Source organism: Nicotiana attenuata, unplaced genomic scaffold (genome assembly GCF_001879085.1).
Source record: "Nicotiana attenuata strain UT unplaced genomic scaffold, NIATTr2, whole genome shotgun sequence".
NCBI lineage: Eukaryota > Viridiplantae > Streptophyta > Magnoliopsida > Solanales > Solanaceae > Nicotiana > Nicotiana attenuata.
Genome location: NW_017673267.1, coordinates 45,592 through 67,694, shown reverse-complemented (window position 1 = coordinate 67,694; position 22,103 = coordinate 45,592). Strand labels below are relative to the sequence as shown.

General features: G+C 40.0%; 1 protein-coding gene across 1 annotated transcript in view; it reads right to left on the bottom strand.

Moving 5' to 3' along the window:
* LOC109215886 (sacsin) overlaps nt 1–21,512 on the bottom strand; it is a 42,847-nt gene extending 21,335 nt beyond the window's left edge. The window contains exons 1-5 of the mRNA XM_019380005.1: nt 21,020–21,512; nt 19,385–20,111; nt 6,392–12,372; nt 3,780–5,269; nt 2,035–2,298 (exon numbers count right to left, since the gene is read on the bottom strand). Of these exons, the coding sequence (XP_019235550.1) occupies nt 2,035–2,298; nt 3,780–5,269; nt 6,392–12,372; nt 19,385–20,111; nt 21,020–21,363 (8,806 nt within the window). The 5' untranslated portion in view covers nt 21,364–21,512. The remainder of the gene's footprint in view (nt 1–2,034; nt 2,299–3,779; nt 5,270–6,391; nt 12,373–19,384; nt 20,112–21,019) is intronic.
* Between the last annotated feature and the right edge of the window lie 591 nt (nt 21,513–22,103).

Sequence of the window (22,103 nt, the reverse complement as noted above, 5' to 3'; positions counted from 1 at the left end):
TCAAGAATATATAGGAACATGAAATCTCAACACAAATTCCATCTATGGTTATGATCTAGTTAAATATGAGAGCATTGTTGTTGATGAATTCTCAAGAAGATATACTTCGATCTCTTTCCTACGGAAGCTTTAAAGGGTAGGAATGGATATACTATTCCTCCAAAAGTGTTTGGGTGTGTTTGCTTTATCCAAACTAGGAATTCTGGAAACTTGATCCTAGAGATATAAAGTTGTTTTCATGGGGTATTCTCTGATACAGAAAGGTTACAAATGTTATCATCATTCCTCTAGGAGATCTTTTGTTAGCATGGATGGTACCTTTCGAGAATCTGAGCCCTATTTCAGTATTATCTCATCACCTCTTCGGGACGAGAGCAGTAAGGAGGAAGAGATGATTCTACCTAGTTCCATTGCTGGACCTCTTGATATTATTGTCACAAGGAAAAGTGAAAATGAAGAAAGAATTCAGAGGGAGACTATTGGACGTTTGGATAGGCCTGATTTGAAAACTTACTCAAGGAGAAATAGAGCTGAAGAAGCCGTCATGCAATCTAGCGAAACTGAACCTTCTTCTACCGGAGAGTTATCTACATTTCCTAATGAGTTAGATGTGCCTATTGCTCATAGAAAAGGAGTCAGATCTTGCACCACCAAACAACCTTTATCAAATTTTGTCTCTCCCTCCTATAGAGCCTTTTACTTGTCTATTTCTTTTATATCTAATCCAAAAAATTGGAGGGAAGCTTTTGCATATCCTAAATGGAAGCACGCTGTGATTGAAGAAATGAAGGCCTTGTCAAAAAATGAGACTTGGGAACTTGTCACTTCACTACCAGGCAACAAGTTGGTTGGCTACAAATAGGTCTTCACTGTGAAGCACAAAGCTGATGGCACTCAGACTTATGGAATGGATTATCAAGAGACAATTGCTCCTGTGTCTAAGATGAACACTATCAGAATTCTTTTGTCTTGTGCAGTTAATCTCGATTGGGACTTGCAACAGTTTGATGTGAAGAATGCATTTCTTCACAGAGACTTAGAAGAAGAGGTGTATATGGTGATTCCTCCTGGATTTGATACTGCACAAAGTCAAGGAAATGTATGCAGATTAAAGAAAGCCTTGTAAGGGCTGAAGCAATCCCCTAAAGCTTGGTTTGACAGATTCTTTAAAGCAATGATCTCCTTCGGTTACCAACAAAGCAATGTTGATCACACCTTCTTCATAGGACATCAAACGGGTAAACTCAATCTTCTCATAGCTTATGTTGATGACATAGAAATGACAGGAGATGACAAAGAGGAGATGGCCCGATTGAAGAAGTTGTTGGCACGTGAATTTGAGATCAAAAATCTAGAAAAATTTTTGTACTTCTTGGGAATTGAGGTTGCTAGATCAAAAAGATGAATCTTCATTTCTCAAAGGAAGTATATTCTGGATCTCTTGAAGGAAACTGGTATGACAGGTTGCAAACCCGCAGAATCTCCCATTGAAAGCAATCACAAGTTACAAAGCGAAGTTGGAGAGGTAGTTGATAAGGAGAGATATCCGAGGTTGTTTGGAAGACTCATTTATCTCTCCCACACTAGACCAGACATAGCCAATTCAATTAGCCTGGTGAGTCAGTTTATGCATGATCCCCGGGATCCTCATATGCAAGTTATCTTTCACATTTTGCGGTTTCTGAAGCCTGCTCCAGGGAAAGGTCTACTTTTCTCTTTATCTTGATGTTTTGCAGTGGCAGGTCATGTCATCGTTATACTAAAGTTATCTTAATGTTACATATTTACATATTAATATACGACAATGAAATTTTCTGTTTCTACGTGGTAACTTCGAATAGAAACTGCTGAATTACATTTTTTTTCCTTTTTATTCAATCATTTCAGACAAATTTTGATTAATAATCATATAATCAGTACTGCATTGTATCTGTAACAACCAAATCTGTTCACATCTCTCTAGCATAATTAGCATTAGGCACAGGAGTATATAAGCATGATTAAACACTTAAGCAACTACAATGCAGTATGTACCTCTTAGAGAGAACATTTTTGCAGCTGGCGCGCGATGTGAAGGCATTGCAAGAGCTAAACCTCGAGGATCAAACATGTACAAGAATCCATCTGAAACAACTGACACAAAATCACTTATCGAAAAACAACTAAGCAACCCCAGCCCATAATTCATGGTATCACCACGCAGACTCCAAGGTGGAAGAAATTGTAGTCCAGCTACTTCATCTCTACTTAAGTTTGCCCCTTCAAGGATGACAACTAGTGCAGGCCCTTGAAAGTCACCTGCAAAATAAGAGGCTTCTGAATGAAGACGAGCTTCTACAGTGCCTAAAATCCAGACTACTTACTATCAGGAAACACAGATCATAGGAGGGGAGGTGGCACAAAAATTATTCCTCAGAAAATCTCTAGAGGCAACTGTACATATTACAAAGTGCTTTAGTCGTCCTTTAAGATGTGGGTTATTAGTTATGTTCTTACTTTGTTTAGGTAATTATCTGTTTTTGGGATAAAATTGTTTTACTTTTGATAAGATATGGACATTGGGTCTAACTCAACCCCAAAAGCTAGCTCATGAGGTGAGGATTGCCCAAGCCATATAAGGAGACCAAGTCCTCCATCCCTTAGCCGATGTGGGAGACTCAACACCCCCCGGCACGTCCAGGCCTGCCAACTGGAACGTGGACAATATAATATGGGGGCCCAACATCGGTGAAACAAAGAATTGGGATGGGTCCGGCTCTGATACCATGATAAGATATGGACATTGGGCCTAACTCAACCCCAAAAGCTAGCTCATGAGGTGAGGATTGCCCGACCCATATAAGGAGACCAAGTCCCCCATCCCTTAGCCGATGTGGGAGACTCAACAACTTTTAAGCAGTCACATTATGGACAAAACTTAGGAATCCTAGTTTGTCAAGTATAATAGGTATCAGAGTATTTCCGTAACCTAAAAATGGAGCTAGATACAACTTACCATTCATTCATCTCAGTGTGTAAGAAACAGACTATTGACTACCTGGAGGCCATAGAATGAGGGACCAAGATGACATTAAAAGCTGTTTTTTTAGAAAACAGTAGAAGTGATGGTACAGTTTTTTGAGAATGGTAACAATTTTTATATAAAGTGATGGTACAGTTTATGATGTACTCTAGTAGTCCTTAAACACCGGTTTTTAGGATTTGGGCTATTTGTTAGGTTCTTATTTAGTTCAGATCAATTTTTCATTATATATGAAATCTAGTTGTTTTCAGTTATTTTACTGTATTTCTTTCTTTTTTTAAGCGGCCTTTTGATGGAAAACAGTTAGAATCCTAGTTTTTTTGAGGATAATAGGTCCAAGAATTTTTTCTCCTTATAATGATTCAAGAAACAACTTTTTAGTCATTCATCCTCTTATCTTGGATTGGCACTTCTGAGATTTACAATGGAACTTGGGTTTGCTTTGCTTTGTAGCAGTCTTCTATAGGCTTTTCATTTGTTTCCCTCAGATATACTAAGACTTTTATATGAACTGAATGCATTAACCTCGCTATTCATATTATTGTGTACTGAGATGCATAAACCACCTACCTCTAAATGAGAAAGTATACTTAAGTTATCTGATCAAAATATTAATCTTTAAAACTTCAGAGCAGAAAAAAAGCAAGACCATACAGCAACTGAAGGTGCTTTCAAGTCGATAACACGCAAAAGTCACATGTTTCTGCCATTAAAAATGTCGGAGAAATAACCAATAAGTAGGTTTAGAACTATGTACCTAGATTATGCTGCAGAAGGGACTGACACCGATGTTCCCTTCTGTCAAAAATCAGATGAAGCTTTTTTGCTTTGCAGCAATCTGCCAACTCAAGTAGGTCATACAAAAGGAAATCAGTCTTTCCATACAACTCTAGAAGTTCACATATTTTTGTGTAATCCATGCACGGTAAGTCTTTTGTCATTTCTTCACTGACTAATGACACACTTCGAAGCGATTGAATACCCAATCTGTCAGCAAGATTCTGGCTGATAGACGGATGAACTAGACGTTTTCCACCAACAGTGCTGCTCTCCATCCAAGGAGCATCGTTATAAACAAGATTCCCAGCACTCATAAGAGCTCCAGAAGAATCGGGAAGTAATAAAGGAGTACTGGAAGCCTCAAACATTAAGCTATCCATGTTGCAATCTGCAATTGCTTCTAGCACATGATTGACAAAACTCAGCTGATCAGCAGTAAGGGGGAACCCTTTCACATCATTTTGCAACCTTTGTAATACATTGAAGTAATCAAAAACATCAAAGCTGATTCTAACACCTAACTCCAGCAGCAAATCTCTGAAATCCGTTAACTCAGATGGTACAACATACAAGTAGGGGCTGTATTTCACAGGTGAATCAAAAGCAAGTACATCAGGAGAAACAAAATCATCTCCTATCCAAACCCACCGAGCACCATCTAAGGTAGACTTGAGAACCTTGAAGTCGTCGGTACCAATAGATTCTTGCAACTGTGAATAAATTAAGAGCACCTGCTTCTGCAAAACTGAATCAAAATTATGTGCTGCATCTGAGTCATCATTTACCTCCACATAGAATTTAGATAGTCCAAGCAATTGTTCAGACAGAATCTTTATACTTGGGCTATCCATCCAACCAAGTTTACGTTGCAGATGCTCTGAACATTCACCATCCAGGATATGCATCTTAGATGAAACCATCCACATCTGCGACTTGGGCCGAACATTACTTGGCATCGCAATTTTTCCTCCTGAGGCTAACCACGGTAATCCTCTAATAGGCGGATCTATAAGTACAGGACACCAACTTATGGATCTCAATGTTGACCAAAATTCTTCTACAGACATATCATCGATCCAGTTGCTGAGAAATGAAATAAATCCTGAGAAGTCCTCCAAGAGGTTGTCAGTAACATCAACAGCTCCTTCATTGCAAACACTAAGACATAACCCCTGAGAAGATTCATGACCGACACTGGGTTCCCCTTCCTGTGATGAGAGTTTTGCTGCAACTGTGTCCAACAAGAAACACAACCTGCTACCATACTTCACCGCTTCTAACTCTTCGGAATTATGTAACAATGACACAGATGTGGCACAATCTAGCAAACCAGTAAAGCTTAAAGATTGCCGAAGCCCAAGGTTAACCAAAATCTCAAGACACTCGGGAGTAGAGAACTTTTCAGATGGAAAAAAGGCACCTCCATGCAACAACATTTTCAGTTCTGGTATACGAGGATCATAAAGCCTACAGAAACATTACAAATTCCACAATCATATACTCCCTCCTTTCCACTTTGTTTGGCACTATTTCCTTATTAGTCCATTTAAAAAGATAATGAGAAGCATTTATAGTCATACAAATGATATGCCATATTTAAAACCACAAGTTTTAAAAATTTTATAGCCACACAAATATTATCGAATATTTAAGACTACAAGTTTCAAAAGGCTTCCTTTCTTTCTTAAGTTTTGTGCCAAGTCAAACTATGACAAATAAAATGAAACGGAGGGAGTACGTAAGAACATACCCCCCCCCTGTTATATATATATATATATATATATATATATATATATATATATATATATATATATATATATAGACACACACACTCACACACACGAGAATATATTGTATGTAGATCACATAGATACACCATACTTAATGGTGTACGTTAAAACTTCTAAGCAAAGGTAGAATAGCAGAAAGAGTTTGAGCATTTGATGGATTTTATAATCCGACAGCACGGGTACCAAGTTGCTAAATCATCAAAAATATTCTTTCAAAGAAATTGCAGTGAAGACTCCCTGCTAGTAACAGATTTTATGTGTTAGATTTACTCGACTACACATCAGTTACAGTGAGTATGTTGATTATGTAACACAATCTTCAGTCCAGCCACTTTTTTAGGAAAAGATTCAGCTTGATGATTTTTGGTGTTGATATTTAAATGAAAAACTGCTGTTGAAAAACCAAAAACGACCAATAATGTACCTCTAATTTTATATTAAGTATACCTTTAATACTACAATAGATTGTCACTTCTCATAAGAAAATGACTCCTCGTCCAAATTTTTTTTTTTTTTTGGTGAAATATGATCTACAACCTAGTGACCTACCCCTAGGAAATAATGCTGCTTTTCCCGTAGTATTACTTTCCGCATCATTTTCTTGACTATTCTAAGAGAAAACATACCAATGATTTTACCTTTATATTGTTTTACAATTGATAGCATTATACTTGTGCCTAACAACTTCTAAGGAGACTTAATTTGACTATGAGAAACAAGAAACTATTTGAGATCATCAAGGATTAAGTCACTCGCGCATGACCATAAGAAAGTTGAGTGGATGGATAAATACACACACCTGATAGGCTCTCTCCAGGAACCATCACGAGTTAAAACAAAAGTCGCTTTGGAGATTGCTTCTTTGAAGGAGTTGTCCTCTTCCATCAAATATCTGATATCTTGTAAAATGGCTGAGAGTAATCCATCTTGAGAAACAAACTCAGGCATGTGAGTGATTACATAATGTTTGAAGAAGTCCGCCTTTGTAGGTTCTGCAACTTCTAAGTATTTATTCAAGATACTCCTTTCCTTATCGGATTCAATTCTCAAGAAATCATCATTCAATAGATCTTCACGTACACCATTTGGTTTTAACCATTTAGTTAACCTACTCAAAGATACCATTTTTCTGCTCTTGAAAGACTCAAACATAGGAATCTCTTTGATGATAACCATATGAGTGCTATTCATTGAATCTTCACAGAACCACTTCGACTGGAGAATGTAGCTCCTAAGTTCATGCATTTCTCCCTCCAATGCATTAGTAAAGAGCCCCTCGATCTTTTCTATTTTCACAGCTGCAGCCAATATTGCATTTAATATACCACTTGCAGTCGGAGGCTGGACATAACGTAATAACTGAGGATGGTCTATTGGGAGGTCACGCCTCAATATCAGGCATCCAACGCGCAGCAAAAGTGATGACATATTCTCACTCCACCCACCATCTTTGATCACATTGGAATTTTCCACTAGCTGCAGGAGACGATTGTTTAGAACAGGTAAAATAGGCCACTTCGAAAACAAAGAGAGATCATCACAACAAGACTTAAGATAGCTCCACAGCAGTCTCATCCAATCCAAATCAGGATGTCCTTGACAACAAGGGACCCAATTCACCTGTTTAGCCAGCTGCCAGTCTGCTGGGAGTAATTGCACGAAAAGCCTCTCAAGCAAAGGGCAAGTCAAGAAAGTAATGTTAAAATCTTCACTTTGGGCTACTTCACTTAACTTGTCATAGAGAAAAGCAGAGATCCCAGAGTCTACAAGTTGGTGGGGAAGAGAATCCTTAAGAAGACCATATCCATCGCCGTCAGCAATATAAATTAGATCACTCTCCCCCCTCTTCTGAAATTTTGTGAACAAACCATTGGAAAGAGGTATCAGGGGTAAGCCAAAGAAAGTGCTAGATTGAACTGGAGTTCTTAGGTCAAGCAAGCAGTATTCTAAGGTTAAGATCATAGCATTTCTATCTCTAAATTCACGATTCCTCCTAATTAAAAGAGTGCGGAGTAGTTGAGGTGTAAGAAAATGCAGTCCGGGACATATCTCCTTAAATTTTTCCACAAGAGCCTCGGGAATGGTCGCCACAGGCAAACCAGCATCTGATAATGCATCCTCAAGTTCCCTTGCCTTGTCAAAAGTGAAATCTGGAAAAATTGCTTGCTTCGTTGTGATCCATTGTCCACCTCTGGCTTTTGTATACAACACTCTAAGACCAGAACCAGAGATGAAATTATAGAGTTTCCGCACCACTGACGCCCATGGTTCATATCCCATCTTGGTTGGCCAAAAGGAAAAGAACGAATCACATGGGCCAATTTCTGAAGCAACTTTCTCAAGCATATAACCATAAGCTGGAGCAATGACATCTTCAAGTAGGTACATATTCCACTCAGAGCGTTTCTTCCCGCCCCCAGCCATGTCATTGCCAAACCATATATCTCTTCGGTTTGATGATAACTCAAAATATGCATTGACATGCACAGGAAGCCCAGTAATGACTGGCAGTGGCAAAAAACAGAAGGCACGACCCTCAAAATTCTCTATAGCACCAGTTGATGCCACTGGGAAGTCTAGCAATTTAGGAGTAATGAGATCAGATTCATCAAAATCACCATCCAAATCGCTTTCAGTTTTCTTTGTGTGTAAACAAGTAGCGACACATGCCCAAGGAATAGTGTTATGGTACTTATCAAGGTTGGCATGACTATTCTTACCTCGAATAAAGCCTAAGCACTCACTAGTTAACCACAAATGTGCACGACCACCAGAAGTGCTCTTCTCGGACACCACAATCTTATGACACTTCCATGGCAAGTCTATATTCACAGACTTACATAATTGGCTGAGGAACTGAGCTTTATTAATTTTGTCATGCCGCTTCCCATACATAAGACTGAAGACCTGATGATTTGGATCACTTTCATCCTCAGAATCACCTACATATTGCTTGTCAACACAATGTAGCAGTTGCATTTCACTATTAGCACCTTCTTTCACAAAAATCGATATACTTTTCACGTTCCGCAGGAAAAGCAATGTCTCCGAGACAACCTCCGAAAAGGAATGAAATAGTGCTAGGACATCATCAGGTGTGTACCCTTCTTTCTTTATTTGGCTTCTAGAAGCAACACTTGCACTCCGAAGAGGGAATCGGAAGAGGGTTCCAGGGAAAGAATGTTGCAGATCACACCCGAAATGCAGAAATGGAGAAAATTGGTCAGGAAATTGTTCTAATATTCTTCTGCCCGCAAATTTGATCCGCAGGCCAGGATGTGAAGGAGATATCCCGGGTAGATTGCAGGAATGTGGGTCAAACATGACAATATTTTCTCCCGAAACAAAAGTTGGTATATCTGTGAAGTGATAAACACAATTAAACCCCAGCCCGAATCTTCCAATGGCAAATGGTTTCTCTAGTTTAGTTTCTTGACCTATACGAGAGATTGCATACAAATCTTGGGGAGTAAAAACAGAGTCATTGAAACAGTACAAAGCAGGTCCCTGCCAATCCGCCATTTCAGGAGAGAGAACGGATGAAGTCCCATATTGAGTTTTATCCAATAAAAATGTCACCTTTGAAGCATTAGCATCCTCGGCATTTTGTACCAGCTCAAACAGAGTCCCAGGTCCATCTGCATACATTTCAAGTATATGTTTAAGCCTGGTTGTTAATGCTTCATGCTGCCCAAATGCTTCAGCAGCACCAGACAAACTCAGGTTCATGGAATCAGCACTTTCAGCAAGCAATATCCTTCGAAGAGAGCGTACTCCTAGTTTCTCAGCAACATCATTAGAAATGTTTCCATGCACAAATCTATGGACGGTTTGACTTGCATTAGAAGCCATTGTAGATGAACTGCCAAACGAGGAACTAGGATCTTCTGAATCAAGCAACCAGGGAGCGTCATTGTACACCAAATCTGTAGCAGAAAGTAATCTACATGACACATCAGGCAGGTAGATCTTAACTGGATCTTCGGAAAACTGAACTTCAGAAAGATGTTGTGCAATTAATATAGCAGCCCTGATTTCCTGAGTATGCAAGGGAACGGAACCTTTCCTTACTGCCATTCGACTTAATATATTAGCATAATCATTAGGACACAAGAACTCTCGGATGCCCAGCTCCAGGAATAGTTCTTTGAAAACTGCCAAATCCACAGGTATAACACGCATATAAGGAGCCAAATGAAGAGGGCCATTGAGGACAACCTCATCAGAGGTCGCAAATCCATCTCCAACCCAAATCCACCGACTTCCCTCTAAAACAGCCTTGACAATGTCAATTTCATCTGAAGCAAGCATGCTCATCAATATAGAATATATCCTTGGCATTGCTAAGGCCAATTCCTTCCTTACCACTGGATCTGTGACAATCTCACTATTTTTCCCAAGCTCAAGAAGCTGTGCAGCAATTACAGTTCCTCCAGGTGGAGAAGACCAACCTAGTTGACTAGATAAAGCTGAAGAAGAGCATTCTCCATCCAGTATGCGCATGCTTGCAGAGACAAGCCACAAGTCAGAGTATAATCTCACAAGTTTAGGAGGAGCAACCATGGACGAGACAGCAGGCCATGGTAAAGACTGATACGGAGAAGAAACAAGAACCGGGCACCAGCATATCAACCGAAGATCACTCCAGAACTTTTCTAAGTCAGATTTAACATAACGAGGTTTAAAAGCGTTTGTGGCTCTTGAGAACATTCTATTCATGCTTCCTTGATTATCCTTGGTTGGATCAGATAGCCACTTCAATGCATTCACTTCCAAATATGAAAGCAGCACTTTACCTCTAGAATGAGCAATTTGTGGATCGGTATGCATCAACTTTTCCACCCTTCGAGCACTTTGTATCACAGTCTCATTGGACACGGTTGTCCTGAGACCCAAACCTTGTAATATGTCTAGAATACCAGATTCCTGGAAAGCACCATAAGGAAAACTATCACAATCTTCCAATAAGGCATATAATTCCTCATTTCTTGGATCATACAACACCGAAGGACTTCTCATGGAGCCATTAGACGTAGGGATAAAGTCCAAGTTCCTCAGATTTTCTTTAAAATGTGCATCCTCAACACAAAGATGAGGCAGCTCTCTCAAAATCATAACCATGATGTTGTCACGAACATCAGGATCCAGCAAATTGACCCTATCTAAGACGTGCTTCTTGTAGAAGTCTGCCTTCCTCATACGTTCAATACCGAGATATCTATTTAGCACCTCTTCTTCGGTATTTGAAAAACTACTAATGAACTCAGCAGAAAGGAGAGATGCAGAACACTCCAGGGGCGGCAAGTATTTTTGAGGGTTTACTAAATCAGAGAACTGAAAACTTTCAGAGCACTCTCCACCATAAACTCGATAAACAGGCAACCTCTTGCAATTGTGTAAGTCAGAAACATCCATACAATTGGAAATATACCACCTTGGATCCAGAAGAAATCCGCGAAGCTCATCTCTGTCTTCCACTTCCAGATGTTGAAGAGATTCTTGTGTTCTCTCACTTGAAGAGACAGCATCAAAGATAGACTTCAGAACACCGCCACCATCAGCATCACAGACATAACTAGATAAGTCCGGATGCTGAATATCATGACTGTGATCTAGTATCTTGCATCCTATCTTAATCAGAACATGTTGCATTTTATCAGACAAGTTTTCTGCATTCAGCAATTTTAAATTCCTAGATGGTCTATACAAATGCCCCGAAGCTGATGGTAAGATAGGCCAATCACCAAAGAGACTTAACTCTGCACATCGATCTCTAAGATAACGCCAGAAGAGCACAAACCATGACAAAGTTGGATGGTTAGAACAAGACCCAGGGTCCCACAGAACTTTAGTTTTATACTTCCATTCAACAGGGAAAAATTTGGGTAATAATTGAAGGAGCTCAGTAACACTAAAAAAACTAAGGTTTGCACCAGATGCCTTTGCAACAGCCATCAGTCTGTCCAACAAATTGCAAGGGATTCTCCTGTCGATTACTCTACCAGAAAGGTTATGAAGAAGTGTGTATTCCAAATCGGTGCATATAAAATAAGAGATTCCCTTTGTCGGTTCAGACAACAAACCAAAGTCCCCATTTGCTAAAGGAAGTAAAGGCAAACCAAATGCATGTATGCCAACATCTGTATCAAGGAGGTCCTCAAGGCAATACTCTAACAGCATAAGCCTGTTAGATCTGTCAATCGCACTAGCAGATTTTCTTTCCCTAAGATAATGGCGTACTGAATCCGGTGTAACTACTTTCCATTTAAAAGAAGTAACACAAGTCACAAGCATATTAAACAATCCATTTGGCAAACGAACAACAGGCATGCCTAGCTGGACGAGCGCCTGCTCAAGCTCTTTGCTTCTTGACAACTCGCTATCATGAAGATAAGCTTCTCTTGCTGAAACCCAGTTTCCACCGTTGACGTTTGAATATAAAACAGGGTACTCAATGATGTTCCGGTAGATGTGCTCAACTAAAACATTCCATGGCTCTTCAAATGAACCAGTGGGCCATAAGGAATAGTAAGTCTCAGTAGGACCAAGCATCTGTTGCACGCCCAGTAGTATTTGAGCATAACTAGGAGCTACAACATCTTCTAAGAGAAGCCTGTTCCAAAGAGAACGAATTCTTCCAGATCTGTCCATATCAGCTCCATACCAAATGCCTCGACGATTCGAGGAAACCTCAAAGAATCCATTAATATGTGCACTTAATCCAGTTTTGACAGGTAAAGGCAAGAAACAGAAAGCCCGACCTTGCTTAAGAACATCATCCTGCAAAATGAAAAATAAACGACGGCAGAGAGCTTAGATGAGTAGGCACTTAAACTAACAAATAGAGAGGCCCTGAGCCAGGGAGCATAAACCTTGCAATCAAATAATTCTCAATGGAGGAGAATCGAAAGGAAGCACAGAAGTACACAGTCTCCCTAAATTCTAAAGCCAACGCTTGAATTTCAAGTAATACATGTTACAGTAAACTAATACTAAACAAGTATACCGGAGTCCTAAAATCCGGTTATATAATATAAGCCAACAGGTCAAATAAAAGCACAGCTAATTCCTAACATACTTAAATCTATAAGCTGGTTTATCAACGTATTCCCATCCTCAATCAATTAGATGGAATAACTTCCCGTTATACCTTAGAAGCAGACAAGACAATACATCTTGAACACCAACTAGGACTAAAGGCGCACCAACAAGCACGGATTCCTAGTACTATAGTAGCACCAACAGTTTAGGTTACAAGCTCAACGTTAAGCACACAGAGGCAATCCACTAGAGATCAGAAATTGTTGAAGAAACAACAAGATCTTTCTTTTGTCCCTTCCAGGAGATCGCTAGGATCAAGAACCCGCAGGATACCAGAACATGAGCAATATATGACACTTTAATTATAGAAAGGAAAACAGTACATTCAGGAAATCCTCGTTCATTTCCGTTCTTTTCGTTCTTTTTTGTTTATTAGCCAGCAGGGGAGAGGAATAGGAGAGATATTTCCAGAGAGGAGGTTATCGTCACTCGGAATTTTGAGGATAGACTACCTATTGCATTGTCCAACCAGAAGATTAACAAAGGTCTGGTCGGAGTACTGGCAGAGGTAAAAAGACATTTTACTTAGTACTTTCTCTACTTCATTTTAAATGACATAGTTAATTTTTAACTTTATCCCAAACTGTTTCGTGCCTCTACTTCATTATAAAAAGGCACACTGCCCTTTTAATGTGACGCAAATTGTTCTATGAACTTCACAGAACAAGATAAATAACAGGGTGCACACCAATCACAAACTTAAGGTGAATTGATTTGAATTTAGTACATCATAGTTGTTAGAATAGTCATGTAAATAGGAGTAAATAAATAACCCTAATCCAATATATGTTAGGAGTAGGACATGTTATGTGTGTATATATATAGGGCTCATTGTAACATATGTATATACATCAATAATATATTTTCTCCCGTGCTTTCTCACATGGTATCAGAGCTTTAGTGAGAAACATATCGCTGTGCATCATTCCAGCGACTTCCGGGAAGAAAGAACTCAGTCACCGTGCAATTTTCCGGTGACCTAAGTGACTTATTGCGTCAAAGTCACTAATTAACAGTGTTGTGCAAAATCCAACACCACCACAAGGTTCCCAAGAGAGATCCGACCAAACCCCAGAAAAAATCACCGGAAAATAGCCCTCCACGCGCCGTCACGCGCCTGTCGGAACTCTGCCGCCGGCGGCGCGTCTGTCCCACGCGCCGGCGCGTGAGGCCTCTTCCGGCCATTTTTCGGCTTCGCTTCTTCAGGACAGTTGGATCGCCCTGCAATTCCGAGCCTGTCCATATTTTTATTTTTTAATTCCGACCACTTTGAGTTTTTCCGGCGACTACACTGATTTTTCCGGCAGCTACAGTACTTTTCCGGCAAACACAGTGTTTTCTTCATCTGTCTCAGAGAATTTTCAGTTGATTCTTTTTTGTTATTTAGTGATAATCCAACCATGTCTTTGGGAGTCGATGCTTTCGGGTCTAGAAACCCGAGTTCTGGCAGTTCCGGTGTTATGATTACCTCAGAACCTTTAATGGGAGGTTCAAACTACTTAGATTGGGCTTCATCTGTCGAGTTGTGGTGTAAAGGTCAAGGAGTTCAAGATCATTTAACAAAAAAGGCTAGCGAAGGTGATGAAAAGGCCAAAACACAGTGGGAGAAGGTCGATGCTCAGTTATGTAGTATCCTGTGGCGATCTATTGATTCCAAGTTGATGCCCTTGTTCCGTCCATTCCAGACATGTTATTTAGTTTGGGAAAAGGCTCGTAATCTATACACTAATGACATATCTCGTTTCTATGATGTAATATCGCGAATGACAAGCTTGAAGAAACAGGAATTAGATATGTCTACTTACTTGGGACAAGTTCAGGCAGTCATGGAAGAATTTGAGACGTTGATGCCAGTTTCTGCTAGTATTGAAAAACAACAAGAGCAACGACAGAAGATGTTTCTAGTTCTTACACTCGCTGGACTCCCTAATGACCTTGATTCAGTACGTGACCAGATTTTGGCTAGTCCAACCGTCCCCTCAGTTGATGAATTATTCTCTCGATTACTTCGCCTTGCTGCAGCACCTAGTCACCCAGTGAGCTCATCACAGACACTTGACTCATCTGTCCTCGTATCCCAATCAGTGGACAATCGGGCATCTCATACTATGGAAAATAGACGAGGAGGAGGTCGTTTTGGAAGATCTAGACCCAAGTGCTCCTATTGTCATAAACTTGGACACACTCGTGATGTATGCTATTCTTTACATGGCCGCCCAACCAAAAATGCTTATGTTGCTCAGACTGAGACTACAGGTAACCAGGGATTTTCTTTATCTGAAGGGGAGTATAATGAGTTCCTTCAGTATCGAGCAAGTAAGCAGACATCTCCACAAGTAGCTTCTGTTGCTCAGACTAATACTTCTGTTGCTGGTAATTCTTTTGCTTGTGTTTCCCAGTCTAGTCCTCCTGGACAATGGGTTGTGGACTCAGCCGCTTCTGATCATATCTCTGGTAATAAATCACTTTTGTCAAATATTGCGTATTCACAGTCTCTTCCCACTGTTACTTTAGCCAATGGGTCTCAAACCAAAGCAAAAGGAGTTGGACAAGCGAATCCCCTACCCTCTGTCACTCTAGATTCCGTTCTCTATGTCCCTGGCTGTCCTTTTAATCTTGCATCTGTTAGTCGTTTGACTCGTGCCCTCCATTGTGGTATATATTTTATTGATGATTCTTTTATTATGCAGGACCGCAGTACAGGGCAGACGATTGGAACAGGACTTGAATCAGAAGGGCTTTACTACCTTAACTCCCTAAAATCCTCCAAGGCATGTCTAGTTACAGATCCTCCGGACCTAATTCACAAACGTTTAGGACATCCAAGCTTATCCAAGCTTCAGAAGATGGTGCCTGGTTTGTCTAGTTTATCCACATTAGAGTGTGAGTCATGTCAGCTCGGGAAACATACCCGAGCCTCCTATCCTCGTAGTATTGAGAGTCACGTAGAGTCTATTTTTTCTTTAGTTCACTCTGATATATGGGGTCCTAGTAGAGTCAGTTCAACCTTGGGATTTCGTTATTTTGTTAGTTTTATTGATGATCATTCAAGATGTACTTGGATTTTCTTAATGAAAGATCGTTCTGAGTTGTTTTCTATATTCCAGAATTTTTGTGCTGAAATTAAAAATCAATTTGGTGTTTCCATTCGCACTTTTCGCAGTGATAATGCCTTAGAATATTTATCCTCTCAATTTCAGCAGTTTATGACTTCTCAAGGAATTATTCATCAGACCTCTTGTCCTTATACCCCTCAGCAAAATGGGGTTGCAGAGAGAAAGAATAGGCACATCATTGAGACTGCTCGCACACTTCTCATTGAATCTCATGTTCCGCTGCGTTTTTGGGGCGATGCAGTTCTCACAGCTTGTTATTTAGTTAATCGGATGCCTTCCTCTCCCATCCAGAATCAGATACCGTATGCAGTATTGTGTCCCCAATCACCCGTATACTCTGTTCCCCCTCGTGTTTTTGGGAGCACTTGTTTCGTTCATAACCTAGCCCCTGGGAAAGATAAGTTAGCTCCTCGTGCTCTCAAGTGTGTCTTCCTTGGTTATTCTCGTGTTCAGAAGGGCTATCGTTGTTACTCACTTGATCTTCGTAGGTACTTTATGTCCTCTGACGTCACATTTTTTGAGTCTAAACCTTTCTTTACCTCTTCTGACCTTTCTGACCCCCTTGATATATCTGAGGTCTTACCTATACCGACCTTTAAGGAGTCTACTATAGCTCCTCCTTCACCTTCCGCCACAGAAGTCTTACCCGAGTCTCCTATAGCTCCTCCTTCACCTTCCGCTATAGAAGTCTTATCCATTCCAGCCGTTGAGGAGTCTAGTGTGGCTCCTCCTAGACTCCCTGCCACAGGAACACCACTTTTGACATATCATCGTCGTCCGCGCCCAGCATCAGGTCCAGCTGATTCACGTCCTGCACCTGACCCTGCTAATACTGCGGACTTGTCTCCTCTTAATCAACCGATTGCACTTCGGAAAGGTATACGGGCCACCCTTAATCCTAATCCCCATTATGTCGGTTTGAGTTATCATCGTTTGTCATCACCCTATTATGCTTTTCTATCTTCTTTGTCCTCTGTTTCCATCCCTAAGTCTACAGGTGAAGCATTGTCTCATCCAGGATGGCGACAGGCTATGATTGACGAGATGTCTGCTTTACATACGAGTGGTACTTGGGAGCTCGTCCCTCTTCCTTCAGGTAAATCTACTGTTGGTTGTCGTTGGGTGTATGCAGTCAAGGTTGGTCCGGATGGTAAGGTTGATCGTCTTAAGGCTCGTCTTGTTGCCAAAGGATATACTCAGATATTTGGGCTCGATTACAGTGATACCTTCTCTCCTGTGGCTAAGATAGCATCAGTCCGCCTTTTTCTATCCATGGCTGCTGTTCGCCATTGGCCCCTCTATCAGCTGGACATTAAGAATGCTTTTTTACACGGTGACCTTGAGGATGAAGTTTATATGGAGCAACCACCTGGGTTTGTTGCTCAGGGGGAGTCTCGTGGCCTTGTATGTCGCTTGCGTCGGTCACTTTATGGTCTAAAGCAGTCTCCTCGAGCCTGGTTTGGTAAGTTCAGCACAGTTATTCGAGAATTTGGCATGATTCAGAGTGAAGCTGATCACTCTGTATTCTATCGGCATTCTGCCTCGAGTCTCTGTATTTATCTGGTGGTCTATGTTGACGACATTGTTATTACCGGCAATGACCAGGATGGTATTACTAAATTGAAGCAACATCTCTTGCAACACTTTCAGACTAAGGATCTGGGCAAACTAAAGTATTTTCTGGGTATTGAGGTCGCTCAGTCTAGCTCAGGTGTTGTGATCTCACAACGAAAGTATGCCTTAGATATTCTTGAAGAGACAGGAATGACAGGTTGTAGACCGGTTGACACTCCGATGGATCCGAATTCTAAACTTATGCCAGGACAGGGGGAACCTCTTAGCGATCCTGCAAGATATAGACGGTTGGTTGGTAAATTAAATTACCTTACAGTGACAAGACCTGACATTTCCTTTTCTGTGAGTGTTGTGAGTCAGTTTATGGATTCTCCGTGTGATAGTCATTGGGATGCAGTTGTTCGCATTCTTCGGTATATAAAATCAGCTCCAGGCAAAGGTTTATTGTTTGAGGGTCGAGGCCATGAGCAGATCGTTGGATACTCAGATGCTGATTGGGCAGGATCACCTTCTGATAGACGTTCTACGTCTGGATATTGTGTCTTGGTAGGAGGAAATTTGGTGTCCTGGAAGAGCAAGAAACAGAATGTGGTTGCTCGGTCTAGTGCAGAAGCAGAATATCGAGCAATGGCTATGGCGACATGTGAGCTAATTTGGATCAAACAGTTGCTCAAGGAGTTGAAATTTGGTGAGATTAGTCAGATGGGACTTGTGTGTGATAATCAAGCTGCTCTTCATATTGCGTCAAATCCAGTGTTCCATGAGAGAACTAAACACATTGAGATTGACTGTCACTTTGTTAGAGAAAAGATACTCTCGGGAGATATTGCTACAAAGTTTGTGAAGTCGAATGATCAGCTTGCAGATATTTTCACCAAGTCCCTCACTGGTCCTCGTATTAACTACATATGTAACAAGCTTGGTACATATGATTTATATGCACCAGCTTGAGGGGGAGTGTTAGAATAGTCATGTAAATAGGAGTAAATAAATAACCCTAATCCAATATATGTTAGGAGTAGGACATGTTATGTGTGTATATATATAGGGCTCATTGTAACATATGTATATACATCAATAATATATTTTCTCCCGTGCTTTCTCACAATAGTTATACAGGAATATTTAGTCCTTAGTTTGATATGGTTTTTGAAGGGCAGAATTGGATCATGGAGGGGATCTAATCTCCTCTAAATGGTATATTTTTTTTACATACAGGAGATGTGCTAATGGGGTGATTCTAGCCATTTCTCATTTCTCTTCTCTGTTCTTTCCTCCTACTGACGCTCCCTTAGCAGTTGTTCTGTTCTTTCCTCCTACTGACGCTCCCTTAGCAGATTTTCTCTCATATTTGCTTCATTTGTTATCTTGCTTTGTCTTTTTGAAAAATTTCTTGTATCATAGCCTTTTGTTTTGTTTGGTATCATAGCCTTGGTTAACTAGAGAACTACACGTCATACTTAATTGTAACTACGCTATGATATAAATCATTTCATATTACTTGTAATAGGTTATCTAAACATAGGCCAAAAGTACTTTTGTTCACAGGATTTATTACTATCCACTTCAGCACAAGGATTTATAATTATCTACACTATACCAAAAGTGGAATAAAGTACTACAATCCCATCCAGCACCCAAGGGTATGGCCTAATGATCAATGAAGTAGGTTGAGAGCTATGAGGTCTCGGATCCAATTCTAGCAAACGCAAAAACCCTAGATGATTTCTTCCCGTCTGTCCAAGCCTTGGTGGACAGAGTCAGCCGGTACATGAGCTGGTGGGGAGGTAGCAGGTATTTATGGAATTAGCAGAGCTCCGTATAAGCGGGCCCGGACACCATGGTTATCAAAAAAAGAAAAAAGAGCACTACAATCTCATCCTTGATCATCTTGTTATAATTCAATGATATCCTCCTTATCTGCGAAGCTTGACTTCGCATGTTTACTTGATTGATTGAGTTGTAACCCGTCAAATAACTGGAGGCAGAAGCTACATTACCTTAGATGAATTATCTGATATGCAAACAGCAACCGATGCCCAAGGCAGAAGGTGAACATCAAAGTCTTTTGAAGCTTTCGCCGCAAAAGCACCTATTCTGCTCGATGGTGAAGACAATCTTTGTACTATATAAAACCTATCAGTTCTCTTCTGAGGATGACTGTCATTAACTGCCTCACTCAAGAACTCCAATGAGAAGGTATCCACGGTGGAGTCATTTGAATCAGTCAATTTCGATAGTCTCAGAAGTGCCTGACGATGCCAAATGGTATCACTGTTGACTGCGTTCACAGAGCAGGAATATGTTTTCCGTGGCTCGGACATACCAACATCCCATTCATACATCTCTATTGATAATACACTTTTAAGAAAAAGTAGTGAGAAAACTCCTTCCTCGTAAAGCTGTACTAACATTGAAGAGATGTCATCTTCCAAGTAGCCTTGCTTGGAGAGCTTACTGCTAGCAGCCTGATCTGCGCTCCTCAAAGGGAAACGGAATAAAGTTCCATGGAAAGGACTTTTCATGTCACAACCAAAAGCACAATATGGAAAGAACTGATCTTTGTACAGTGAGATAGCTGAAGAACTAACATACTCAATTCGTTTTCCAGGATTTGATGCTGAGACATTTGGAAGGTAAACACCCTGGGGATCAAATAGTACAACATACTTTCCACTTACAAACGAAGGCAAATCAGTTAAATGGTACACCGAGTTGAAGCCAACCCTGGAAGAAAACACAGCAATTCAAAGAGATAAGTTGATTGCATTTGCGAGAAACTTAACCAAGATTGAGGAAGAAAAAGGTACAATTTCCCTTAACCTCGTTGTTGTTTCCTTTTTAAGGAAAAGGTGTAAAATTTTCTCTGTTATAAATTACTAACAAGTTTCCATTGTGAATTAATATGAAAGCAATTTAGATAAAGAACGGGAAAGACTCTTCTTCAGAATTAATAACACCTATAGCAGAAATCCTCAATAATAAAAAAAAATAGCAATGTTTGGTTTCAAAATGTTCTTTTGAAGAAAAATAAACACTTCTATAATATAGCAGTTGATATGTTCGCACCTTCTACAGAGAATTACAACTTACAACTCCTTTATTGGGACATAACTACTACTCAAAATTTCAACTGTTACAGCCAGCCACTTTCTGACCAAAGTTCCTAATAATAGAGTAGGTGTTTTCCACTTTCTAACTTGTTTCCATGTAATCTCAGGAAATTCAAACACTGACAAATCACAAATTTACGAAATCAGCCTAGTACCAGCTCAAACTCCAAAACTGATAATGTTTGTCAAGTTCTCATAAATATCTAGTAGAATTTAGACATTTCGACATTAAAAATACTTCAGATAACACCTTCCCACCAAAATTTAACCATAAGCCAAAGTAGCATTTATCCAAGTATACACATTAGGGCACCGAACTTACACAAGGATTTATGTTATATAATGAACTATTTACCCCGTGAGTGTAATTTAACATGTTATAAAAGGTAACATATCATTTATTTTAAGTTACCAATCAATGATAGTATTAAATATAGCTACCTGCAATTATCTTTTAAGTAACCTGATTATGCACAATATATTTTTAAAACCATCAGTGTATATTTGAATTGAGGAAATTACCCAAAGCGACCGGTTTTCCAAGCCTGGCCATGCTTGCCGCTGCCCCCAATCCTAGAAATACTAACAAAGTCCTCTTCAGAGAAAACGGCATCGTTGTAAGCCAAAAGCGCAGGGCCTTGCCACTGTCCGAGCTTGTCAGAGAGCAATGACTCAGTCCCGTGATTCCGACGGTCAAGGCAGAGGCAAACTTTGGTAGCTCCGGCATCGTCGGCGTTCTGAATGAGCTCCTTAAGCACCGTAGTGCCCTCCGGATAATTCAACAGAACCTCTCGGATTCTCCGAGTTAGATCTACTTTCTGGCCGAAATCTTCAAGGAAGATTGACTCCGGCGACGGAGAGTCCATATTATTAGGGATCAAGTAGGCAGTAAGAGAAACTTCTGAGTCAAGTCATTACAAAATTTTGATTTGATGTACGAACCAACAACGACCTACTTGAAGAAGAGGAATATGTGCGGAAAGAGTAAAATGAGGCGCCAACGAGAAATCACCGATTGTTTCTGATATTTGTCAGCATAGCAGAGATATGACGTTGAATTTCCTTTCTTTTTTTTTTTTTATTGAATATTTGTGGGCGGGTAGAGGAAATATAACTTTGTAGATAAAAGATTGAAATTCAAAATTTGTCAAAATTACCAAATGTTAAATCATGTCTATTTAACAACACGGCTGGTCCAAAGATGAAAATCTTTGTAATATTCTGAACCATTCATGAACATCACAGCAAAAATGATTAAAACATTTATAGCTCCTACGTAAATAAGTAGCTGCGCAGCAGCTACAAAATAGGAGTTAGATAGAATATAGAATAACGATGTACAAACAAGAACCAATCCCAAGGAAAAGGCAGAATAAATTGGATTGGGAAGTAATACCACTCCTAGACCCCCTAATATAAGACCTGATCCTAGAAAGACTAAAAGAAAATCATGTATTGGTTCAGATAAATCCATTTTTTATAAAAAATCAAAAACGAAGAATTTCATGACTTTATTGACCTGACCAGGAAAAAAGAAGTTTTTCAATTTTTTATGATACTTCTTAATTGTTAATTGAATGAAATTGTAATGGGTATGAATTGACGT